At 46.5% G+C, this 27,518-nt stretch overlaps 1 protein-coding gene across 1 annotated transcript in view; it reads left to right on the forward strand.

The window, feature by feature from the left end:
* Positions 1-27,518, forward strand: part of azi2 (5-azacytidine induced 2) — a 138,071-nt gene that overhangs the window by 62,925 nt on the left and 47,628 nt on the right. The window contains exon 6 of the mRNA XM_070880861.1: positions 8,189-8,250. Within this exon, the coding sequence (XP_070736962.1) occupies positions 8,189-8,250 (62 nt within the window). The remainder of the gene's footprint in view (positions 1-8,188; positions 8,251-27,518) is intronic.

Below are 27,518 nucleotides of genomic sequence, written 5' to 3' on the forward strand. Positions count from 1 at the left end.
GTGCCATGTATCAGAACCAACTCTAGACTCTTTCCCCCAAACCACTGAAGTGGAAACTTGCCTGGCTTCTACTCTCTTCGTCCCAGGCAGCCAGATGGTGATTGGCAACATTTTCTTTTGATAAATGGAGGGTCAATTCCACATCCTTTCATCACAGTACGGCATTTTGGTACTGGAGTGGGTGATGCAAATTTGTGTTGCATATTCCCCATTATGCATGTCTCTTTCCCCGTTCTTCTAAAAAAAAATTAGAATTTTTGCTCATTCATCAGTATCCACCATCTTTGAGAGGAACAATCTCCTGGAACACTCACCCCATGAAGAATTTTAAACCTAATTGACTTAGTTGTAAATAGAAGTTACATTCTAGCCACTTGGGCTGTTCTTTTCCTTCTCTCATAAGCAACAGTCTTTTTATTGTTGTTTGTTCACCTGAAGAATGTTGGCCCTGAATTTGCAGTCGGTAAGATGGCGTACTCTGAGTTCGCCGTCATATCGCCTTTGAAATTGACCAGAAGTTCAGCATGCACTAAATGCTGAACTTGTGATCTGTCAAGTTTCTAAATGCTGCGACTTTCAAGTCCTCATTCAAATGATGTGCTGGTAAAAACATGGGCCCACCTACTATGCATCAATTATGCTGGAAATTTTTATAGCTGGTGCAAACGGGCGCAGAAGCCTGTTTGCACAGCGTAAGGGGAGGGGAGGTGAGAAAATTGTATAATTAAAAATGAACACACAAAGAACCTATCCAGCAGCTGTAAAAAAAAAAGAAAGACTTATATTTATATCGAGCCTTTCACGACCACCGACGTCTCAAAGCACTTTACAGCCAATAAAGTACTTTTGGAGTGTACTCACCATTGTATTGTGCGAAGGCGGCAGCCAATTTGTGCACAGCAAGCTCCCACAAACAGCAATGTGATAATGACCAGATAATTTTTTTTGTTATGTTGATTGAGGGATAAATATTAGCCAGGACACCAGGGTTAATTTCCCTGCTCTTCTTCAAAATAGTGCCATGGGATTTTTTACGTCCACTTGAGAGAGCAGACAGATCCTCGGTTTAATGTCTCATCCAAAAGACGGCACCTCCAACAGTGCAGTGCTCCCTCAGCATTGCACTGGAGTGTCAGCCTAGAATTATTTTGTGCTCAAATCCCTGGAGTGGGGCTTGAATCTACAAACTTCTGACTCCGAAGCGAGAGTGCTACCCACTGAGCCACAGCTGACACTGGTTCGGCTTTTAAAAGTCTAGTACTGTAGTTGTCAAGTAAGTATAATTAGTAACACACCGTTTAATTTACCAGTTGTAAAGTTTGTGGCTTTCTATATTTCCTGATTGGCTAGTGAAAGGAGCACCACCCCACATGATCCCAGGGTATGCTTACACACAACAATGCGCCCCTGGGATCCATCAGCCACTAAGCTGCGCACAACTCCGCAGCATTTCAAAGCAACTTCTTGAAGTGGGGTTCGTAGCAGGTAAGTGTGGATTCCCGTTCGGAGGTCGGCGGTGTACTCCTTAGCTACGCCACCGACCGCAAATTATGAGTATTTATTCAGGTAAGTATTTTTGACTATTTTTCACTTGCTGCTTTTTTATGTTATTTTTCAGTAATAATACTGCCATGTTTAACCTTGCTTTTATCATTGCAATTGTTTCGGTGCATCTTGTTCTTTATTACTGACTTCCAAATTCAGCATTTCAATCCAAAATAGTAGATCCTTTACAGCGACTTGTATCCAAGACACTTGTACTGTTCCATAGCACATAAACTGCTTGGAGTGGCAGCAGGTCAAGAGTGCAAGTTATCTGACATGAGCAGCTGTTAAATGGCGGCTGGCCAACATTAAATTTGTCCTGCTACAGAAGAATGGGTGAGCCTTGATTATATTCAAGGCTGAGGTAGATAGATTTTTGGACTCGAGGGGAATCAAGGGATATGGGGATCGGGTGGGAAAGTGGATTTGAGGTCGTATATCAACCATGATCTTACTGAATGGCGGAGTAGGCTCGAGGGGTAAATGGCTACTCCTGCTCCTATTTCTTATGTTCTTATGAAATGGCTGGAGCAAGGCAACACAGCAGTGTTCTATTCAGTGAAGCAGATTTGGAAGTCGTGGAAAGAAAGGTTCCTTTTGTGGAACTGTGGACGACCCTCCAGTGAAAAGCAGTACCAGAGCAGCCTGGATGGAAGTAGCAGAACAAATATAAATGTGCTCTCACCTATGCACAACACTTGAAGAAGAAACTTGCTACTCATGGGAAGGTTACTAAAATAGGTACTACTGATACTTTTGCTCAATTTTAAATGTTGTCACAGTGATTCTTAACAGCACATCTCTGAGCTTGGTGCAGCATTCTGCCAACTGATCATATGCTATCCAAATGCGCAGGCATGTTGATGTTTCACCAGGGCACTCTGCATTGCTGGCATAACAATACATTTGTCTTGTGTCCATTAAATGTGACAAGCAACAAACATCAAGCATGCTATCAATACTTGCATTCTGCATGATCACACACTCACAGAAAGTAATGCTGCTCTGGGTGCTGGGTGATGCACAGCAGCATGTTTCAGGATGGCTTGAGAATCGAGTGAGGGGGCACACAAGTTCTCAGACACGGCAGAGGAGGTCCAGAGGAGGAGAGATGTCCTGTACCCGCAAGGGGTGAGGGGGAGGGGTGTCCACCTTGCCGCCTTGTCCCTCGCTGCAAGGGTGCTGCTCTGCCTGGCCTCTTGTCCTCCTCCCATTACTACTGCAAATCAAGGGGGACCCCAAACAAGATGCTGATGACCAAGCACTGCCTTTCTCCTAGTGACTCCTATAGGGTATAGCACACCACTTACTCTTTTTAGGCGAAGTCCTCAAGAGAATTTTCAGAATAAATGTTGATAGAATATTGGTAAAGTCTTGATAAAGTGTTCCTGAAAGTCTTCTGATGTATTTCAAAAGTCCTCTTTAAACCTCCAGCAGCAAGTGAATAGTAAAAGGTGATAAGTAGCACTCCAAATCCCCTGCAGCAACTAGTTTACTCCCAATCAGCTGGTCGATGTTAGGAGAGAGGGTTAGGTCAAGTGCTAGCCACCAAAATGCTGTGCAGCCTCCTTTAATGAGTGCCACCTAAATTGCCTGCTAGCAATCAGCTGCTCAATGGTCCTCTGGGAGGCTGTTCCTAGCGCAAGTTTCATCTCCTTTAGCAAGATGGCGTCTTGTGCTAAATGTGGGCTAAACTGGCACTTCAGCTTAAGACCCAATCTTAGCCATTTTGGAGGCTTTTTAAGCGCCTAAAATATCTGTGGAAAATCAGATGTCCAATACTGGAATGTGTATGACAGTTCTATTGTCTGATTAAGGTAGTTGGGAGAATGGCACTCTATTCATGGATTTTGATGTATGGCTGTGGCCATTGGAGATGATGCTTTATTTAGCAAGACTATTGGACATTTGTACACTGGATGTTTCCGGTAATTCAGTAGATGTGTCATCAATTGGAGCCTACCTTACGACTCTTCCTTGTCCACAAGCTAGAATTACAAAGCAATGCCCAAAGGGATACCTATACCTTTTATACAGGCAGCACTGAGTGTCTGCAAAACAAATGTACCCTTTAAAACAGTAAAATAACAAAGAAACTCTAAACTGGATTGAAAGAAATCGAGCAGCTACTCGTGTCAATTCCAAACAAATAAATCTACTTGAAGAGGAAGGACACCCTCGTAAACTACCCATTGTATATGGGCACTGGGCATCACTTCTTATGCAGTCCATCAGAGTCAAGGATGACTTGCTTCCACACTAATGAATTCTCAGGTGACTGATGAAACCAATGCAGGACCGACAGTCTCTAACAGATGGTGGCAGACAGTGTTTGAAGGAACGGGTGGGTGGGGTGCTTGGGTTGTCGTGCGCTACTTCCGCTGTTTGCGCTTGATTCCTCTTGTTCCCGGCGAAGAGACTCAAGGTGTTCGGCACCTTCCCGGATGCTTCTCCACTTTGAGCGGTCTTGGGCCAGGGATTTCCAATGTCGGTGGGGATGTTGCACTTTTTCAAGGAGGCTTTGAAGGTGTCCTTGAAGCGTTTCTTCTGCTCACCTGAGACTCGCTTGCCGTGTCGGAGCTCTGAGTAAAGCGTTTGTTTTGGGAGTCTAGTATTGGGCATGCGGAGGATGTGGCCCATCCATCGGAGCCGATCGAGCGTGGTCAATGCTTCGATGCTGGGGATGTTGGCCTGAGCGAGAACATTGACATTGGTGCGCCTATCCTGCAATGGATTTGCAGGATCTTGCGGAGGCAGTGTTGGTGGTACTTCTCCAGTACTTTGAGATGCCTGCTGTACATAGTCCATGTCTCTGAAGCATATATGAGGACGGGCATCACTACTGCTCTGTAGACCATGAGCTTGGTGCCCAGTTTGAGGTCTTGGTCTTCAAACACTCTCTTCCTCAGGCGACGGAAGACTGCACTGGCATACTGAAGGCTGTGCTGGACTTAGTCATCGATGTCTGCCCTGTTGATAGTAGGCTCCTGAGGTATGGAAAATGGTCCACGTTGTCCACGGCCTCCTCATGGATTTTGATAATCGGGGGGCAGTACTGTGTGGCGGGGGCAGGTTGGTAGAGGACCTTTGTCTTACGGATGTTTAATGTAAAGCCCATACTTTCATACGCTTCGGTGAAGGTGTTGACAATGGTTTGGAGTTTGACCTCCGAGTGTGCGCAAACGCAGGCGTCGCCTACATACTGTAATTCAATGACGACCTTGGATCTGGACTGGAGGCAACGGAGGTTGAACAATTTCCCATTTGTTCTGTAGATAAGCTCCACTCCAGCAAGGAGCTTATTGAGGGTGAGATGGAGCATTGCAGCAAGGAAGATCGAGAAGAGCGTTGGTGTGATGACACAGCCTTGCTTGACCCCGGTCTGTACGTGAATTGGGTCTGTGGTGGATCCGTTGGTCAGGATCACAGTTTGCATGTCATCGTGGAGCAGGCGGAGGATGATGACAAACATTTGAGGGCAGGTGAATTTGAGGAGGACACTCCATAATCCCTCATGGTTGACAGTGTCGAAGGCCTTTGTGAGGTCAAAGAAGGCCATGTACAGAAGTTGGTGCTGCTCCCTGCATGTTTCTTGAATTTTTCACGCGGTGAAGATCATGTCCATTGTGCCCCTTAGTGGATGGAATCTGCATTGCGACTGGGAGGAACTCTTCAGCCACTGGGAGAAGGCGATTGAGGAGGATTCTTGCGATGACTTTCCCTGTGGCAGATAGCAAGGAAACTCCTATGTAAACTCTTTACAATCTATATTAACGATTTGGAAGAAGAGACTGAGTGTAACATAGCCAGGTTTGCTGACAATACAAAGATAGGAGGAAAAGCAATGTGTGAGGAGGACAGAAAATCTGCAAAGGACATAGACAGGCTAAGTGAGTGGACAAAAATTTGGCAGATGGAGTATAATGTTGGAAAGTGCGAGGTCATGCACTTTGGCAGAAAAAAAATCAAAGAGCAAGTTATTATTTAAATGGAGAAAGATTGTAAGTGCTGCAGTACAGTGGGACCTGGGGGTACTTGTGCATGAAACAGATACAGCAAGTGATCAGGAAGGCCAATGGAATCTTGGCTTTTATTGCAAAGGGGATGTAGTATAAAAGCAGGGAAGTCTTGCTACAGCTATACAGGGTATTGGTGAGGGCACAACTAGAATACTGCGTGCAGTTTTGGTTTCCATATTTACGAAAGGATATACTTGCTTTGGAGGTAGTTCAGAGAAGGTTCACTAGGTTGATTCCGGAGATGAGGGGGTTGACTTATGAGGAAAGGTTGAGTAGGTTGGGCCTCTACTCATTGGAATTCAGAAGAATGAGAGGTGATCTTATCGAAACATATAAGATTATGAAGGGGCTTGACAAGGTGGATGCAGAGAGGATGTTTCCACTGATGGGGGAGACTAGAACTAGAGGGCATGATCTTAGAATAAGGGGCCGCCCATTTAAAATGAGATGAGAGAAATTTCTTCTGAGGGTTGTGGATTTGTGGAATTCGCTGCCTCAGAGAGCTATGGAAGCTGGGACATTGAATAAATTTAAGACAGAAATAGACAGTTTCTTAAATGGTAAAGGGATAAGGAGTTATGGGGAACGGGCAGGGAGATGCAGCTGAGTCCATGATGAGATCAGCCATGATCTTATTGAATGGTGGAGCAGGCTCGAGGGGCCATATGGCCCACTCCTGTTCCTATTTCTTATGTTCTTATGTTCTTGTTACCGCAATCGGAATTTTCACCTTCCTTGAAGATGGTCACGATTACGGCTTCTCTGAGATCCCCTGGCATGCTCGCCTCCTTCCAAATAAGAGAAATTAGTTCATGGATTCGCGCCAATAATGCTTCTCCGGCATGCTTTAGTGCTTCGACGGGGTTTCCATCTGCTCCTGAGGCCTTGTTGTTCTTCAGTTGTCGGATGGCCTTTTCAACCTCATGCCGGACAGGACTTGTGCTGAGGTGATGGCGGGTAGCATGCTGCGAGATGGGGTTGAGGACACTCACATTGAAGACAGAGTCTTGGTTAAGGAGATCTTCGAAGTGCTCCTTCCAGCGGGCACTGACTGGGTCTTCGTTCTTGGCCCTCAGCAGGGTAGGACCTTGGGTGCTTGGCTGTAGGTGGTCTTGACCGCTAAAGAATCCACGCAAGTCGTAGTTGTCGGCTAGTTGCTGGATCTCCTGCACTTTCTCCACCCACCATCTGTTCTTTAGGTCACTGGTTTTATGTTGAACCTCGGCCTTCAGACGTCTGTAAAGCTGCTTTCTTGCTCTCCAGTTGTGTTGCTGTTTCCAGTTCAAGAATGCCTTGCGCTTGTGGTTTATTAGCTCCTGGATCTCCTGGTCATTCTCGTCGAATCAGTCTTAGTGTTTCCTGGTCAAGTGACCAAGCGTCTCTTCACAGCTGCTAATTATGGAGGCCTTGAGGGCAGACCAGGCACTGTGGACACGCTGCGTCTTTGGATCACTGGGAGTCGTCAGGTTGGATGTGAGATGCTGGCTGAATAGGGTTTTCTTAGCCGGGTCTTTGAGTGCTCCAGTTTTGATTTTCCTATGGCATCGTTTCTGTTGTCGCCGCTGTTTTGGGACTATATTGATGTAAATGCCAGAGTGGACTAGACGGTGGTCCGTCCAGCAGTCGTCAGCTCCTGTCATGGTGCGGGTGATGCAGACGTTCTTGCTCGGGCGATGACGCAGTCTAACAGATGCCAGGGCTTGGAGCGAGGGTGTTGCCATGAGGCCTTGTATTTGTGTCTCTGATGGAACAAGGTGTCTGGCACTGGGCATCTGGAGTACTGCTTTAGGCACAGCAAACACATTATGGGGCTATTAATTTCACCAATTTTCAGGATCTTAATGAGCCCAGTGTATAGTGGATGCACAGGCTCTCGGCATCACAGGTACTTCAGGACTGCATTATGATATTGTCAGATCCAAACTTTAAGCATGGAATCAATCATTGTAGCTACATAAATCGGGTGTTGCCAAGAAGTAACTTTCATCCCATTAGGTAAGAATCATACACAGTAGAACAAACCATTCCTTTGTGAGTGAGGAACATGATTGATGGACAATTTCATAATACTATTTGGGGAAACAGCACAGTAAGTATCAATGCCTTATTAGGAGACCTAATGGCTTGCTCGACCAGGATATTTTTGTGAGGGAGGTTCTTGCAGTTGTTCACTGTTTGTCTTTAACCTCTTAAAATAGAGCACACAGGAATTTGATGCAAATGTCTAAACCAGTAAACTAAAAGTAATGCATAGAAAAATTTTATTATTTGGTGATTGTCTTCAACAGAATAGTTGGATGTTAAATATGTTGATAAAAACATTTTTTAGTAATTAATTTGTCGATGAGCTTTGTGATGAAATGTAATGATTCCTTGCACCAAATTAATAAAACATTGTTTTCTTGCAATTAAGAACTGAAGAGTTGGGTGGAAAGTAGTCCCTAATCATTGCTCAAGTAATGGTGTATTTGAAAGATGTTAAATGTTAGGATCACATGACCTGCGTGAACCTTTTTTTGTTACTAGGAATAAAATGATTGTGTATTTGCATTTTCATTGTGACCCTGTAAATGGGCTCATCCCATTTTGTTGTATCCTGCTACAGGTATTTTTTTTAATTGCAGGAATCAAGCCTGGATGAATGCATGTCCAAAAGAGAGATTTTGAAAGATGAAGAGGCAGAAAGGTATGCTGTCTTCATTATTTTGTGTATGCTGACAAAAGCAATAATATGAAGAATTTCTCTTTGCTGAACCAGATTTTGTCCCTTTATAGTTTACACCAAGTTTGGCAAATCATTATTGTAGTACTCAATACTTTTCCCTCTGGACATTCCTGGAAGCTCAAGTCAGCCTGACATATTTCCCCCCATAGGAACGTGAAATTGGAGGGGACATTTGTCCCTATCCACTCTTGTTGCCTCCTACTTGAGTGATATTAGCAGAAGCTGGAAACAGGTTACACACTTGCATCTCTGTTGCTGAGGTATGTGGTATTGGTGAGATAGAAAAAGCAGAGGGTAAAGTAAAACAGTTCCCGGCAGCCTGTCGCACACGCCACTGTTGAGATCAAACTGTGACCATAAAACTTCAGATTTTATGTGGATGACTATTTGCTGCTGCGCTCCTATGCTTGTAAGAAGTGCTTGCAAACTGCTGAGCATTTTGAGAAAAAAATAAATAACTGATGGGAATTGGGTCTTTCAGACCTGTGGGGAGAAAAAGTGATAATGCACTCTCCTTGGTGTGATATCCTGTCTGTTGCTGATTACTATTGAGTCTGGTAAAGTTGGTGTTAATGTGACATCAAATAACATCTCTCTCCATTTGCTTTCACTTTCTGTGTAAAATTATGTCCTAATTCTGAGTTTTATGATCTTTTCTAGATCTGCTTAACCTTTTTTAAAAATTAAATGTGGTTTTGATGCATACGATATGTGATGCAGTGACATAGCAGTTTAGGGTTTTGCCTTAATTTTTTTTTGGAGACGTTTTGTGCTCATCAAGGTTAGTGTTGGTGAGGAAATACCTTGATAGCACTGTCGACGACACCTTCCATCACTTTGCTGATTGAGCATAGGCTGATGGGATGATGATTGGATTTGTCATGCTTTTAGTGGACAGGACATACCTGGGCATTTTTCCATATTGTCGGGGAGATGCCAGTGTTGTAACTGTACTGGAACAGCTTGGCGAGAGACGCGACTAGTTCTGGAACACAAGTCTTCAGCACGACAGCCTGGATGTTATCGGGGCCCATAGCCTTTGCTGTATTATGTGTGCTTAGTTGTTTCTTGATATCACATGGAATGAATCGAAGTGGCTGACGACTAGCGTCTGTGATGGTGGGGACCTCAGGAGGAGGCCAAGGTGGATCACCCACTCAGCACTTCTGGATGAAGATGGTTGCACATGCTTCAGCCTTGTCTTTTGCACTCGCGTTCTGGGCTCTGCCATCATTTAGGATGGGGATGTTTATGGAGCCACCTCCTCCTGTTAATTGTTTAATTGTCCACGACCATTCACGACTGGATGTGGCAGGTCTGCAGAGCTTTGATCTGATCTGTTGGTTGTGGAATCGCTTAGCTCTGTCTATAGCAGGCTGCTTCCGCTGTTTAGCATGCATGTAGTCCAGTGTTGTAATTTCACCAGGTTTGTACCTTATTTTCAGGTATGTGTTGTGCTGCTCCTGGAATTCTCTTCTACATCTTGAACCAGAGTTGATCGCCTGGCTTGATGGTAATGGTAGAGTGAGCTTAAGGCCTGGCCACAAATTTGCAGATTATGGTGAAATACAATTCTGCTGCTGCTGAAGACCCACAGCGCCTCATGGTTTTGAGCTACTAGATCTGTTCTGAATCTATCCCATTCAGCACGGTGGTAGTACCACACAACATGATGGAGGGTGTCCTTCGAGTGAAGATGGGACTTTGTCTCCACAGGGGCTGTGCGGTGGTCACTCCTACCAGTATTATCATGGACGGATGGATCTGTGACTGGTAGATTGTTGAGGATGAGGTCAAGTAGGTTTTTCCCTCGCATTGGTTCTCTCACCACCTGTCACAAGCTCAGTCTGACATCTTTCGGGTTGATTTTCTGATCCCCATCTGTTACCTTCTCCTGGCTGAGGTTGTCAATCTGTAGCTTGAAACTGCTGGAGCATGTCTTATATTGATCACCACCTTCACAGTCTGTAAAGTGGGAAGAGTGAGTGGTGCAGTGGGTTAGCAAATTGTGTGCTTTTATTGTTGCAAATTGGTTTTAAATCTAGCCTATGTCCTTCAGGACTTGGCCAGCTCAGTCAGTCGTGGTGCTACCAAGCCACTTTTGATGATGGGCATTGAAGTCCCCCACCTAGTGCTTCTTCCAAATGAAATTCATCATGGAGCAGTATTGGTTCATCAGCTGAGAAAGAGCAGTAGGAGGTTTCCTTAGCCATGTTTGATCTGATGCCATGAAACGTCATGGGGTCTGGAGTGAATGTTGAGGACACCAAGGGCAACTGCCTGCTGACTGTGTACCACAGTATTGCCTACCGGTGGGACAGGGCATACCCAAAGATGGTGATGGAGGAGTCTGGGTGTTGGCTGTCCTGTAATTGAATGCTTTTAATGAGTACTAGTGATATCCTCTGAAATTAAGACACTGAGATTTAACGGGCTTCTATGTTAATAATAATTGTCTAATAAAATTGCTGCTGAGGAGTACACTAGTGAGCCAAAAGATTATCTTAACAAGTAGAAAATAATTGTGTGTATATGAATTTTTTTAAACAAACTTGAATATTCAAAACAAATATATTCAGATTAAAATCAAATTCTCAGTATTTGATGAAGTACAAAACCACTTTTTTACAGCAGCCTGTATCTTTCTTTACACTCCTGTTTTACCTTTCAGGGGAAAAAATCGCTGTGCCTTATATTTATGTCATAGCAGTTGCCTGTGGGATAAATGCATAGATTAAATTTATTGCCTTATTTACTTCTGCTATTTCCTCTTCCTCAGAGTGGTATTTATGATGAGGGGCTACAGATAGAAATAATTTGAGTGGCTGTGCAGTGGTAGAAACAACTAGCAAAGATGATGCTGAGACTGGGATGGGGACATATGCACATATGGTTGTAGTTAAAGATGGCTAAAGACGATGAGCACCCAACTGGTGCCATTGCAAAGGCATCTAGGGAAGGAGTCACCAAAACCAGCAGTTAGACTGAGTAAAGATCAGATTTAATGAACTGGATAAACTTTTCAATGTGCTATAATTTATTGTGTGTGCAGTGGAAGAAATGTCACAGACACAGATGCAAAAAAATTTGCTCACAACCCAAAATAAAATTGAGGAAATTTGCAATAGCTTCATTGTGCATTCTGAGGGATGCGGCAGCAATGGAGTGCTGTGAGGTTAGTGCTTACCAACGTGTACCTTTTAGTCTTTCTAAAGGTTGTACGGCGGGGCTATAAAGGGAAGGGAGCGGGGGGGGGGGACAAAAAATGGCTTGCAAAAACCAGTTGCTGGCAAAACAAATGTCAGAGACGAGTCTATGGGTAAGTTTGGCTGGCAAAGTGGAGATGCTGCTGCTTGCAGAGGGTTGTCCTGTTTTACACTCCAGGACACCCTCCACAGAGGGCAGGATGATGGCAGGCAAGCTCAACATTGTGTACACTACTCTTACAACCTGGGAACTAATGCGGAACAAGATGGCACATCCAAATAAAGCTACCAAGGTAAGATTATCAACAACATCACTTAACACATTAAAGGGCCATATATGCACATCATAAAGTGTTCATCATCATAGGCAGTCCCTCGGGGTCAAGGATGACTTGCTTTCCACACTAAAAATGAGAACTCTGGTGACTGATTAACTCATTTTAAATGGTGGGAGATGCCTGTGCTTGAATTCTTTTAACATGGGGTGGCCGTTGCACACCAGCCACCAAATGGGCTTGACGGAACAAGGTCTTGGTCCAGTGGCAAGGGGATCCAAGACAACTGGAGACCAGGCTCCGCCGCATGTGCCAATACATACACACAAGCTCAAACATACTCCTACTGTCCTCCTTCCTTCCTTCCTCCTTCCCACAGGAGCTCTCTCTACGTGGAATTCATAGTACGCAATGTGAACCTCACAGCCTCGCTATTAGCCCATGCTGCGCCTTCCCTTGGTCTTGTCCATGCTGATCCACCTCTGGGCTCTGACCTCTCCGCTCCTCTGTGCCTCGTCCGTCCTCTCCTCTCTGCTTCTGACCTCGGGACCTCGCCCATCCCGACCTCGGGACCTCTGCTTCTCCTGCTCCTGGATCCCGACCCCTCTACTCGGCTCTACCACGCTCCCAGAGATGCCACCAATCATCTACCTGCATTCTGATGATGTCTACTTTTGTCGCCCCCATTGGTTTTGTCGCCCTCTCGACACTGTTGTTGACTCTGCTGCTGTGGTGGCTAGCTTTTTTTGATTTGCCCACAGCTCCAGCCTCAATAAAAGCCTCAAACAAAAAAAAATTCAAAAATAGCCCGACTTCATGGGACATTCAGAGGAGCAGTTTGGAGCGCGAGGCTGGAGCTGTGGGCAAATAAAGTGTTACCTGTCAACCTATTCCACATTTACTGCTCACCCGTACCCAACTGGCACAAAACCTTACAGTGCTTTCATTGCTTCTCATCTATATCAATACTCCAGCAGGGCAAACATTGAAGCTTCAACTTAATATTGAAAGTCTTGGTGCAGTCACATCTTCAAGAATATTTATTCCTAAAATAATTTTAACACCGCCTAGAGAGGCGGGAGTCCAGGGAGCAGAGTCGGCGGAGGCCTATAAAAGGCCCACACTCGCGGAGTTCGTGAGTCGGAGAGGCGGGAGTCCAGGGAGCAGAGTCGGCGGAGACCTATAAAAGGCCCACACTCGAGGAGTTTGTGAGTCGGAGAGGCGGGAGTCCAGGGAGCAGAGTCGGCGGAGGCCTATAAAAGGCCCACACTCGAGGAGTTCGTGAGTCGGAGAGGCGGGAGTGCAGGGAGCAGAGTCGGCGGAGACCTATAAAAGGCCCACACTCGAGGAGTTCGTGAGTCGGAGAGGCGGGAGTCCAGGGAGCAGAGTCGGCGGAGGCCTATAAAAGGCCCACACTCGAGGAGTTCGTGAGGCGGGAGTCCAGGGAGCAGAGTCGGCAGAGGCCGATAAAAGGCCCACACTCGAGGAGTTCGTGAGGCGGGAGTCCAGGGAGCAGAGTCGGCAGAGGCCTATAAAAGGCCCACACTCGAGGAGTTCGTGAGTCGGAGAGGCGGGAGTCCAGGGAGCAGAGTCGGCGGAGACCTATAAAAGGCCCACACTCGAGGAGTTTGTGAGTCGGAGAGACGGGAGTCCAGGGAGTAGAGTCGGCAGAGGCCTATAAAAGGCCCACACTCGAGCAGTTCGTGAGTCGGAGAGGCCAGCCGGTGCAGCTGCAGCAGGGTGAGAAGGCAAAAAAGTAGTTGAAAGAAATCGAAAGGTGACGTCACAGCCAAGGGGGTAAGTGATTGGCTGGTGATTGGTAAATAGTTTTTCTTTTTTCATTTCTTTATCATTAAGTAACCATTAGCATTGTTGATGCCAAATTAAGTTAATCTAGGGGTTAAGACATGGCAGGACAGCTCGGACACGTGTTATTCTCCTCCTGTAATATGTGGGAAGTCAGGGATGCTTCTGGTGTCCCTGACGACTACGTGTGCGGGAAGTGTATCCGCCTCCAGCTTCTGACGTACCACATTGTGGCACTGGAGCTGCAGGTGGATTCACTCTGGAGCATCCACGATGCTGAGAATGACGTGAATAGTACGTTTAGCGAGTTGGTCTTACCACAGGTAAAGTGTTGTGTAGGCATGCCTGTTCATTGTGTGGCGTCTGTAACACTGTCATGCAACATTGAATGTACCCTTGTACTGTACACACCTTACCTGTACACTAGAGGGTGCTGTTGCTGGAGACCCAGGGATTGCCTGCACATGGCAGGTAACCCAGTATAAAAGGACACACAGCTTGTCATCACTCAGGAGCTGCTAATAAAGGACTGCAGGTCTGCACAGTTTAAGTACCATACACTGCCTCGTGGAGTCATTACTAAAGGTGCCTACATACACTACAACTGGCGATGAGGATGGGATACGGATCACGAACTACACGCTCAACATGTCGAACCTCAGCAACTTTCAGCATCTTACAGAGGAGGAAGATTGGGATGCTTTTGTGGAAAGATTGGAACACTTCTTTATAGCCAACGACCTGGACGGGGGCACACCGGCCACACTACCGAACAAACGCAGGGCCATCCTGCTTAGAAGTTGTGGGCCCACCATCTACGGTCTCGTCAGGGACTTACTAGCCCCGGAGAAGACAACCACCAAGAGCTATGAGGAACTTGTAACAATCATACAGGAACAACTAAAACCGAAAGAAAGCATCCTCACAGCCAGGCACCGGTTCTACACTTACTGGTGACCTGAGGGACAAGAAATTGCCAAGTATGCTGCACACTTAAGAAGACTAACTGCACTCTGTGAGTTTAGCGACCACCTTAATGAAGCACTAAGGGACATATTTGTCATCGGAATCGGCCACGAAGGCCTCCTACACAAATTGATCTCGGCTGACATCACGATCACCCTGCAGAAAGCAATTCAAGTGAGCCAGGCCTACATGGTTTCGGCCAGCGACTCCAGGCGAATACTGACCCAGGACTCTAAACCGGCGAGCGCAGTGCACCGCATGGACACGTCTCAAGGCAGAAATGCTGCCCCGAGTCCCGCAACCCTGAGTCCGACACATGCGCAAACCGGATGGCCCCGTGCTGGCGCTGTGGAGGAAACCACAGGGCCCGCCAGTGCCGCTACAAAGTCTATGCATGCAAAGGCTGCAAAGAAAAAGGGCACCTTCAGAGAATGTGCAGGAAAGGCTGCACTCACTGTGTCTCTGATGAGTTGGCTGATCACCGGGGCTCCGACACAGATGAAGATGAAGCTGCTCTAACCCTGGGAGAAGAATATGGAATCTTTACCTGCTCCACCGGAAGTTCTCCGTGGATGATGTAAATGGACATCGACAGGGTCCCAGTCTCCATGGAGATCGACACAGGCGAGCCAGTCTGTGATGAGCCAAAAGACCTTTGAAAACATTTGGAGGAATCCTGCCACTCGACCAAAACTGTCTCCTGTCCAGGCAAAGCTGCTCACCTATACCAAAGGTAAAATCCAAATCGTTGGCAGTGTAGACGTCCAGGTCTCCCAGGGCGGCGTGTTGCACAAACTCCCCCTGTGGATTGTAGCCGGCGACGGTCCCACGCTGCTGGGCAGGAATTGGATGAACCGGGTCCACATCAGGCGAAGTGGTGCTGTGGAAGATAAGAGCACCACAGCCTGCCTGCAGCAAGACCACAAATTGGCTGCAGCACCACAAGCATGTGGAAGAAAAGAGCACCACAGCCTGCCTGCAACAAAACCACAAAATGGCTGCAGCACCACAAGCATGTGGAAGAAAAGAGCACCACAAAATGGCTGCAGCACCACAAGCAGCAGACCTGCATTCAAAATGGCCTCCTCCATGCCACGAGTCAACATGGAGGAGCATCATGTGACATCGAGCTGCCAATCTGATTTGAAGGCTCCCTTAAAGGAGACCGGTAACAAAATAATTTTAAAGGGGAAGTTCCAACTATTTGAGTACACTGACTTTAAAGCTAAAGATGCAATTAAAGGGTGCAAGTATGAAAATGTGTGCAATATAACCATGAATTGTGTTGCTGGTTTAACTAATATGACTAATGAGATGAATGCAGGTATGGTTAAAAACAAGTTTATTATGCTTAACAATAATGATAGAGATTGTGAAATGCCTAATGCAACCATGTCTGTTGAAACCAGGACACCCAAAAGTGATGCTAGTGCTAGAATGTAGAATGCAGGCTCAACTATGTGTGATCAGAGCCAAGGTGTCATGTATACCGGTAGGACACTGCCAAAGGACATTGGGTCCTACAGGGACCATGCTAATGCCAATGGAATCCCCCTGCGGGAGACCCCCCAGGTCCAGCAGGCTACCTGACCATGTAGCCTGGACCTTTGGAACGAATGTGATGCCCCTTGCAGGACACACACACAGGCAGTGGGAGCAGACCCACTACAGGGACAGTGGTCAATGGGCAGCCCAGCCACCACCAATGGCAACCTGCACCAGACCAGCCCTACAGCCCCTGGCCACCAGGGTCAACACCAGAAGCATGAGGCCAATACCCTCCAGCTTCCCTGGCAAACCCTAGGATGACCTGACCCTCATCCCCATTGGTGGACAAGGAGCCCACCCAGTCTTGTGGCCCTGCCCACCACCCCACAACTACCCACATCAGTATATACTCACCACCCACTGCTGCCATGGCTACCTCCCCGAGGGATCCCACAACTGTGACACCCACTTGGTTTGTGTGTGAGGGAGGGGAAATGTACGGGGCCAGCCTCCAGCACAGAGGTCACACTTGGCAACCACACAACCCTCACCACAACCTCCCATAGCCCACCATTGATCACCTCCCCTGGTCATGACAACTAGGATATGAAAAATGCTCGGGCGGGGGGGGGGGGGGGGGGGGGAGTATTGTTGTGTCGGCATGCCTGTTCACTGTGTGGCACCTGTAACACTGTCATGCAACATTGAATGTACCCTTGTACTGTACACACCTTACCGGTACACTAGAGAGTGTTGTTGCTGGAGACCCAGGGGTTGCCTGCACACGGCAGGTAACCCAGTATAAAAAGGAACACACAGCTTGTTGTCATCACTCAGGAGCTGCTAATAAAGGTCTGCACAGTTTAAGTACCATACACTGCCTCGTGGAGTCAATACTAAAGGTGCCTACATACACTACATAAAGGATACACAGCCAGATAGTGAATGGGTGACCAACAGGAAAAGCAGTGCAGGGATCCCCTGCGGTCATCCCCTGCAAAACAGATACACCGCTTTGGGTACTGTTGAGGGGATGACTCATCAGGGGAGAGCAGCAGCAGCCAAGTTCATGGCACCGTGGGTGGCTCTGCTGCACAGGAGGGCAGGAAAAAGAGTGGGAGAGCTATAGTGATAGGGGATTCGATTGTAAGGGGAATAGATAGGCGTTTCTGCGGCCGCAACTCCAGGATGGTATGTTGCCTCCCTGGTGCAAGGGTCAAGGATGTCTCGGAGCGGGTACAGGACATTCTGAAAAGGGAAGGTGACCAGCCAGTTGTCATGGTGCATATAGGTACCAACGGTACAGGTAAAAAAACGGGATGAGGTCCTACGAGGCGAATTTAGGGAGCAAGGAGCTAAATTTAAAAAGTAGTACCTCAAAAGTAGTAATCACAGGATTGCTACCAGTGCCACGTGCTAGTCAGAGTAGGAATCGCAGGATAGCTCCGATGAATACGTGGCTTGAGGAGTGGTGCAGAAGGGAGGGATTCAAATTCCTGGGACATTGGAACTGGTTCTGGAGGAGGTGGGACCAGTACAAACAGGACGGTCTGCACCTGGGCAGGACCGGAACCAATGTCCTCGGGGGAGTGTTTGCTACTGCTGTTGGGGAGGAGTTAAACTAAAATGGCAGGGGGATGGGAACCTATGCAAGGAGACAGAGGGAAATAAAATGGAGTCAGAAGCAAAAGATAGAAAGGAGAATAGTAAAAGTGGAGGGCAGAGAAACCCAAGGCAAAAATCAAAAAGGGCCACATGACAGCAAAATTCTAAAGGGGCAAAGTGTGTTAAAAAGACAAGCCTGACGGCTCTGTGCCTCAATGCGAGGAGTATTTGGAATAAGGTGGACGAATTAACTGTGCAAACAGCAGTTAACGGATATGATGTAATTGGCATCTCGGAGACATGGCTCCAGGGTGACCAAGGCTGGGAACTCAACATCCAGGGGTATTCAACATTTTGGAAGGATAGGCAGAGAGAAAAAGGAGGCGGGGTGGCGTTGCTGGTTAAAGAGGAAATTAATGCAATAGTAAGGAAGGACATTAGCCTGGATGATGTGGAATCGATATGGGTGGAGATGCGGAATACCAAAGGGCAGAAAACGCGAGTGGGAGTTGTGTACAGACCACCAAACAGTAGTAGTGAGGTTGGGGACAGCATCAAACAAATAAGGGATGTGTGCAATAAAGGTACAGCAGATATCATGGGCGACATATTGTTTGGGCTAACCAAACTGGTAGCAATGCGGTGTAGGAGGATTTCCTGGAGTGTATTGGGATGGTTTTCTCGACCAATATGTTGAGGAACCAACTAGCGAGCTGGACATCCGAGACTGTGTGATGTGTAATGAGAAGGGACTAATTAGCAATCTTGTTGTGCGAGGCCCCTTGGGGAAGAGTGACCATAATATGGTAGAATTCTTTATTAAGGTGGAGAGTGACGCAGCTAATTCGGAAACTAGGGTCGTGAACTTTAAGGAAAGGTAACTAAGAAGCGTGAATTGGCTAGAATAGACTGGCAAAGGATACTTAACGGGTTGATGGTGGATAGGCAATGGCAAACATTTAAAGATCACATGGATGAGCTTCAGCAATTGTACATCCCTGTCTGGAGTAAAAATAAAATGGGGAAGGTGCCTCAACCGTAACTAACAAGGGAAATTAAGGATAGTGTTACAACCAAGGAAGAGGCATATAAATTGGCCAAAAAAAGCAGCAAACCTGAGGACTGGGATAAATTTAGAATTCAGCAGAGGAGGACAAAGAGTTTAAATAGGAGGGGGAAAATACAGTATGAGAAAGCTTGCAGGGAATATAAAAACTGACTGCAAAAGCTTCTATAGATATGTGAAGAGAAAAAGATTAGTGAAGACAAACGTAGGTCCCTTGCAGTCGGATTCAGGTGAATTTATAATGGGGAACAAAGAAATGGCAGACCAATTGAACAAATACTTCGGTTCTGTCTTCACGAAGGAAGGCGCAAATAACTTTCCGAATGTACTAAGGGACAATGGGTCTAGTGAGAAGGAGAAACTGAAGGATATCCTTGTTAGGCAGGAAATTGTGTTCGGGAAATTGATGGGATTGAAGGCCGATGAATCCCCGGGGCCTGATCGTCTGCATCCCAGAGTACTTAAGGAAGTGGCCCTAGAAATAGTGGATCATTGGTGATCATTTTCCAACAGTCTATTGACTCTGGATCAGTTCCTATGGACTGGAGGGTAGCTAATGTAACACCACTTTTTAAAAAAGGAGGGAGAGAAAACAGGTAATTATAGATTAGCCTGACATCAGTAGTGGGGAAAATATTGGAATCAATCATTAAGGATGAAATAGCAGCGCATTTGGAAAGCAGTGACAGGATCGGTCCAAGTCAGCATAGATTTATGAAAGGGAAATCATGCTTGACGAATCTTCTAGAATTTTTTGAGGATGTAACTAGCAGAGTGGACAAGGGAGAACCAGTGGATGTGGTATATTTGGACTTTCAAATGGCTTTTGACAAGGTCCCACACAAGAGATTGGTGTGCAAAATCCAAGCACGTGGTATTGGGGTAATGTGCTGATGTGGATAGAGAACTGGTTGGCAGACAGGAAACAGAGAATTGGGATAAAGGGGACCTTTTCAGAATGGCAGTCAGTGACTGGTGGAGTGCCGCAGGGCTCAGTGCTGGGACCCCAGCTCTTTAGAATATACATTTAGATGAAGGAATTGAGTGTAATACCTCCAAGTTTGCAGATGACACTAAACTTGGTGGCGGTGTGAGCTGTGAGGAGGCCGCTAAGAGGCTGCAGGGTGACTTGGACAGGTTAGGTGAGTGGGCAAATGCATGGCAGATGCAGTATAATGTGGATAAATGTGAGGTTATCCATTTTGGGGGCAAAAACACGAAGGCAGAATATTATTTGAATGACGGCAGATTAGGAAAAGGGGAGGTGCAACGAGACCTGGGTGTCATGGTTGATGAGTCATTGAAAATTGGCATGCAGGTATAGCAGCCGGTGAAGAAGGCAAATGGTATGTTGACCTTCATAGCTAGGGGATTTGAGTATAGGAGAAGGGAGGTCTTACTGCAGTTGTACAAGGCCTAGGTGAAACCTCACCTGGAAGATTGTGTTCAGTTTTGGTCTCCTCATCTGAGGAAGGGCGTTCTTGCTATTGAGGGAGTGCAGCGAAGATTCACCAGACTGATTCCAGGAATGGCTGGACTGACATATGAGGAGAGACTGGATCAACTGGGCCTTTATTCACTGGAGTTTAGAAGAATAAGAGGGGATCTCATGGAAACATATAAGATTCTGACGGGACTGGACAGGTTAGATGCGAGAAGAATGTTCCCGATGTTGGGGAAGTCCAGAACCAGGGGACATAGTCTTAGGATAAGGGGTAGGCCATTTAGGACTGAGATGAGGAGAAACTTCTTCACTCAGAGAATTGTTAACCTGTGGAATTCCCTGCCGCAGAGAGTTGTTGATGCCAGTTCATTGGATATATTCGAGGGAGTTAGATATGGCCCTTATGGCTGAAGAGATCAAGCGGTATGGAGAGAAAGCAGGAAAAGGGTACTGAGGGAATAATCAGCCATGATCTTATTTAATGGCAGTGCAGGCTCGAAGGGCCGAATGGCCTACTTCTGCACCTATTTTCTATGTTTCTATGGGGCACAGCCCTGCGAGCCACGCCTGATTTCCGCGCTCAAAACAGTGCCGAAAACTTACCTCGGTATTCTCCACTCCCTCAGGTCGATCCAGGCCCTCGGCGCAGCGCAGCACAAGCAGTGGGGGGCGGAGCCAGGTCCCGACGCTGAAAACAGTGCTGGGACGTCTGCACGTGCGCGCATGTGCAGTAGCTCCAGGCGCCCGAAACTGTGTGGGAGGGGCCGGAAGCACGCCCCCCTCCCATCCATGGCCGAATGGGCTCACTGGGGCGGCGAAGGTCAGACTACATCACCCCCCCCCCCCCCACCCCCCTTCAAATCCGGTCTGCTCCCTCTTCCTTCGGCGGGGCCCGCCCGCCCGGCATCTTGATGGGACGGGCTCCGCACGAAGTCTTCGGCCCAGCTTCTTCACATCGGCCGGGCCTGTTCAACCTCCTCCCTCTCCTCTTTCCCCCCCCCCCTCCCTTCCTCTCCACCTCCCTCCCTCCTTTCCTCTCCCCCTCCCTCCCTACCTCCTTTCCTCTCCCCCCTCCTTCCCTCTCCCTCTGCCCCCCTCCCTTCCCTCTCCCTCTGCCCCTTCCCTCCCTCTCTCTCTCTCCTCTCTCTCCCTTCCCTTCCTCTCCGCTCCATCCCTTCCCTCCCCTCGCTGTCGGAAACACATAGACACTGACAGACAGAGAGAGACAGAGACACACACACTGGGGGGGGGCCCCGTCTCAGCACGCTGTTGGAGGGCTCCCGGTGCTGCAGTCGGTGAGTAGAAACTTAATTTTTTATTTATTGATTTTTGTAAAAAAAAATTTTTTTTTGCTAATTTTTTTTGATTAATTTATTGGTTGATTTATTGATTTATTTATCATTTATTATTGATGATGGCTCTTTATTTGTAAAAGTGATGTGTTTCATGTTTATAAACTTCCCTTTCCCCCCCCCCCCCCCTGTTCCCTACGCCTGATTTGTAACCTACATCTGATTTTCTAAGTGTCGGCAAGGTTTTTCTGAGCGTACAAAAATCTAGACTTAATCCATTCTAAGTTAGTTTGGAGTAAGTTTTCACTGCCTAAACTTTCAAAACTGGCATAAGTGGCTGGACATGCCCTCTTTTGAAAATAAAATGTGTTTCAAAATGAAACTGTTCTAACTGACTAGACCTGGAGCAAACTAAATGCTGAGAATTGCAATTTCTAAGATACTCCATTCTAAACCAGTTGCTCCAAAAGAATCAGAGCAACACAGGCCGAAACTTGACCCACTTGAAATGTTTATTATTTGCTGATGCATAGGATCAGCAGCAGATTGTGCACATGTGTCACTATTTAGGTATTTTCTTCAATTTACATGCCAAGATTACATTTCTACTTGCCTGACGAGATGGCACATAATACAAGGGAATAGATCGAACTGGAGGACTCTGAAATTACAAGTCCTAAATTCCTTTGGCGAAGATTACTTTGGACATCCTGGCACACAGCAGTATGGAGGAAGCATGGATTGTAAGTAAAGATAGTATCATCCAGTTCTTAAGTCTGGTTTCATTTCTCACTCATTCCCACACAGGCATACACAAAACCACAAAACATTGCAACTCTTGCTTCATCAAAGACTTCCACCTCTGTAATATCACCCACTTCTGCCCCCACCTCAGTCCATTTTCTGAAACATTCATCTATGCTTTTGTACTTCCAGACTCAACTATTCCAATGCTCTCCTGGCTAGCCTAACATCCTCCACCCTACCTAAACTTCACGTTATCTAAAATTCTGCTGTCCACATCCTATCTTGCACCAAGTCCTGCTCACCCATTGTCCCTGTCCTCCCTGATCATGGGCCCAAATTTTTTTTCGGCGCCCACACATGAGATGCACCGACTTCCTGCGATCCAAACGGCGCCAAAAAGATGTGCCTGGATTCTGGCCCCGCTGCCGACTTTTTCGGGGCTTGGTGCAACGTGGCCAGTCCATTTTGGGGGGGGGGGGGGGCGGAGCTGGGGCCCTGCGCCTAAAAGAGTGCTGGTAGCTGTCCACATGCACAGTAGCTCCTTCCATGATTATGATGATGCGTGCCTGCAGCGTGGGACTCAACACGTCCCACCCCTATCCCGGGCCGAGTGGCCTGCCACACAGGCCGTCCACCACCTTCCCGCGCTGAGGGCTGCAAGAAACGGGTGGGTGGGGAGGGGGGAAGAGTTTTGATCGGGTGGTGGGGGGGGGCTGCGGCAAGGAGGAGAGTTTTCATCTGGAGGGGAGGAGAGTTTTGATCAGGGGGTAGGGGTGGTGATAACTGTGTAGCCAGTAATTTTAATGAGCTTACTCAAGACTTTCCTTAACTCTGTTGATGAAAATGCTTTCTTACGAGCAGGAGGTACTTCTATTTTTTTATTTGGATATTTTGAAAAAATGATGTGAATATGTTTCGTCTCTTTACTAATTTTATTTTTGTACTTTAAGCTTCCAAGAATGCTTCTGTTGTATAATAAATTAACTTTGCGAAGTTTGTTAGTCCTGTATAGCTGTTTGATCCTATTCACATTCTTTAGTCAAGTTATTAAGTACCTACCTGCGCTGATTTCTTAACTCTCCGCAAGGGTTTTCTGTGCGGCCACAAGTGGCCACATACACTGGCCTAAGTTAGTTTGGAGCAACTATTAGCTGTCCAAACTGGCTTAAATGGGCATCGGTGGCTGGTAGCGCCCCCTTTTGGGAAAAAAAAAACAAAACTAAAAAAAATCCTAACTAACTCAATTACACTAGCGCAAATTGAATGTGTAGAATGGGGATTTTTAAGAACTCCAGAAAAATCAAGTTGCTCCAAAAAAAAACTGAGCATCTCCTGGGCAAATTTTGGCCCTTAGAGTGGTTCCCAAAACACACCAAATTTAAAAATTCTCATCTTCATATTTAAATCCCTTCAAGGGGATGCCCCTCCCTATCTCTATATCCTCCTCCCCCACAAACTCTACATTCCTCTGATTCTGGCCTCTGCATTCTCGCTTCCCTTAGTCCCACCATTGGTAGCTGTGCCTTCAGCCACCTCGGTTCCATGCTTTGGATTTCTCTCCCTCTCTGACATCTTTGATCAAGCTTTTGGTCATCATTCCTACTATCTCTTTCTTTGGTTCAACGTCCTTTTTTTTTTGATTACGCCTCTGAAGTGTCTTGATGCTTAAGGGTTCTATATAAATGCAGGTTATTTGTTGTTGTAATAATGAGATGTTTGAAGGTGTGTCTTGGAGGCAGCATTCTAACTTTTGTCCCTTTTCTCTCATCATAGGCATGGATAGGCAGCCAGCACTGTCAGAAGCCCAGAGCAAGACAGCACCTCGCAACAGTCTCTCACTGGTACATACAAGCAACAGCACAGCTACACCTAAGGATGTGGTTTGTGAACTTGAGAAGGTAGCACAACATAATTTGCACAAGTGTAGAGGACCAAATGGTGGAGGCAGAGGAAGAGCAGGAACCTGCCACTCGGATGGCCACACACCCCTTTACTGAGGGAGGTACAGCAGTGTGGTGATATTAGAGAACCATGTCAAGCTGCTGTTCCTGTTAAGTGGAACAGGAAATTAAAATGCTGGCTATGCATAAGTATCATAACGTGTAATATACACGTACAACATCTCAAATCTGGCTGTCCAAAAATAGGAATTATCCGAAAACCGGACATTTTTGAGAAAATCCCATTTGATATTCAGTAAAATAAAATCTGGATTTTTGTCCAAAAATCAGTGGGCCTGACTAGTTATCTGCTTCGCCACTATGCCTTCGGATTTGAAAGGTTGTACCTGTAGGAAATATGCCTGATTATTCCTTGCTCTAAAAGTGAAATCAATTCATTTCTTAACAGGAATTGATTTCTACAGTTGAAAATCTTAAAGACTGTATAATGAAAAGGCATGAAGTCAATTGATCGTAATTAACTTCCTGCAGCAGGTAGTTCGCAAGCTCATTAAAACCATAAACTGACAACTGAGTTTGGAATTATTTCCGTAGCCTTTTTTTAAGAAAAAATATTTGATGTCTTTAGGAATTAATTAATTAAACCTGAGCATTGTAAAAAAAATAAATAGTCTTTGATTGCACCTTTTTGTCACAAGTGATTTTAAAAAAAAATTTAAGCAGTTGCACTCAATCTGCTATATATTTATGAAGCAGTTCTGTTGCAAGGTGTGGTGCCAGAGGACTGGAAGACTGCTAATGTGGTACCTTTATTTAAGAAGCGAGCAAGGGATAGACCAAGTAATTACTTGGTCTGCCTAACCTCAGTGGTGGAAAAATTAGTGAGAAAAGTCCTGAAGGACAGGCTAAATCTTCACTTAGAAAGACACAAATTAATCAAGGACAGTCGACATGGATTTGTTAAGAGAAGATTGAGTCTGACTAACTTGATTGAACCTCCTGGTTACCTCCTTGATAAATTCAATGAGGGCAAAGCGTATGATGTAGTGTATATGAATTTTAGCAAAGCTTTTGATAAGGTCCCACATGGCAGACTGGTCACGAAAGTAAAATCCCATGGGATCCAGGGCAGGGTGGCAAGTTGGATCCAAAGTTGGCTCAGAGTCAGGAAGCAAAGGGTAATGGTCGATGGAATTTGCAGATGATACTAAAAGCGGCTGTGTGGTTGATAATGAAGAAGAAAGCTGCGGACTGCAGGAAGATATCAATCAGGTGGGCAGAACAGTGGCAAATGGAATTTAATCCAGAGAAGTTTGAGGTAATACATTTGGGGAAGACCAACAAGGAAAGGGAGTACACATTAAATAGTAGGCCACTGAGAAATGTAGCGGAACAAAGGAACCTTGGAGTGCATGTCGACAGATCCCTGAAAGTAGCAGTAGCAGGCCAGGTAGTCAAGGTGGTTAAGGCATACGGAATGCTTGCCCTTATTAGCCGAGTCATAGAATACAAGAGCGGGGGGCGGGGGAGTTATGCTTGAACTGTATAAAACACTGGTTAGGCCACAACTGGAGTACTACGTGCAATTCTGGTCACCGCATTACAGAAATGACGTGATTGCATTGGAGAGGGTACAGAGGAGATTTACGAGGATGTTGCCAAGAGTGGAGAATCTTAGTTATGAGGACTGATTGCATGGGCTGGATTTGTTTTCCTTGGAACAGAGGAAGCTGAGGGGAGACCTCTTTGAGGTGTATAAAGTTATGAGGGACCTAGATATAGTGGATAGATAGGCCTATTTCTTTTAGCAGAGGGGTCAACAACCAGGAGGCATAAATTTAAAGTAATTGGCAGACAGTTTAGAGGGGATTTGAGGGGAAATTTCTTCACGCAGAGGGTTGTGGGGGGCTGGAACTCGCTGCCTGAAAGGTAGAGTCAGAAACCCACACCACATTTAAAAAGTACTTGAAGTGCCATAACCTGCAGGGTTACGGACCGAGAGCTGGAAGGTGGGATTAGGCTGAATAACCTTTTGTTGACCGGCATGGACACGATGGGCCGAAATGGCCTCCTTCCATGCTGTAAACTTCTATGATTCAAGGAGCACTACAAGTTTTCCCATTTTTATTGCTTAAGGTGATGCACAGTTGCAGAGTATTGTTTTAATTGGAATTGGTAAGAGAATTCCTTGAAATAAATTCAGTAAAAGGAACTACTGTTAGGCAGTGCATCTGCTCTCCTCCCACAGCTGCCACTTTGAATATTTGTGTACTGACAGAACTGCAGCTGTACATTTCTGATCCTACTTTTAGGCAATGCTTGCTGGAACAATACATATAACCTCATCATCATCATAGGCAGTCACTTGAAATCAAGGAAGACTTGCTTCCACTCAAAGTGAGTTCTCAGGTGACTGCACAGTCCAATGCGGAAATTACAGTCTCTGTAACAGGTGGGGCAGACAGTGGTTTGCTGCACGCTCCTTCCGCTGTCTGCGCTTGATTTCTGCATGCTCTCGGCAACGAGAATCGAGGTGCTCAGTGCCCTCCCGGATGCTCTAGCTCCACTTTGGGCGGTCTTGGACCAGGGATTTCCAAGTGCAGGTGGGGATGTTGCACTTTATCAGGAAGGCTTTGAGGGTGTCCTGAAAACATTTCCTCTGCCCACCTGGGGCTCGTTTGCCGTGTAGGAGTTCCGAGTAGAGCGCTTGCTTAGGGGTCTCGTATTGGGCATACGGTCCACCCAACGGAACTGGCCGAGTCTGGTCAGTGCTTGGTTGCTGGCCTGAGTGAGAACACTGACATTGGTGCGTCTATCCTCCCAATAGATTTGCAGGATCTTGCGGAGGCAGCGCTGGTGGTACTTCTCCAGCGCTTTGAGGTGTCTACTGTATATAGTCCATGTCTCTGAGCCATATAGGAGGGAGAATATCACCACTGTTCTGTAGACCATAAGCTTGATGCCAGATTTGAGGTCCTGGTCTTCAAACACTCTCTTCCTCAGGCGACTCAAGGCTGCTCTGGCACACTGGAGGCGGTGTTGGACCTAGTCATCGATGTCTGCCCCTGCTGATGATGGGCTCCCGAGGAATGGAAAATTATCCACATTGTCCAAGGCCGCGCCGTGGATCTAGCCTGGAGGCGATGAAGGTTGAACAGGTTCCCATTGGTTCTATAGTTTAGCTCCACTCCAATGGCGAGCTTGTTGAGAGTGAGATGGAGCATTGCAGCAAGGAAGATCGAGAAGAGCGTTGGTGCGATGACTCAGCCCTGCTTGACCCCGGTCCAGACGTGGATTGGGTCTGTGGTGGATCCGTTGGTCAGGATCACGGCTTGCATGTCGTTGTGCAGTAGGCGGAGGATGGTGACAAACTTTTGGGGGCAGCCAAAATGGAGGAGGACGCTCCATAGTCCCTCACAGTCGACAATGTCAA

Source organism: Pristiophorus japonicus, chromosome 5, assembly GCF_044704955.1.
Source record: "Pristiophorus japonicus isolate sPriJap1 chromosome 5, sPriJap1.hap1, whole genome shotgun sequence".
NCBI lineage: Eukaryota > Metazoa > Chordata > Chondrichthyes > Pristiophoridae > Pristiophorus > Pristiophorus japonicus.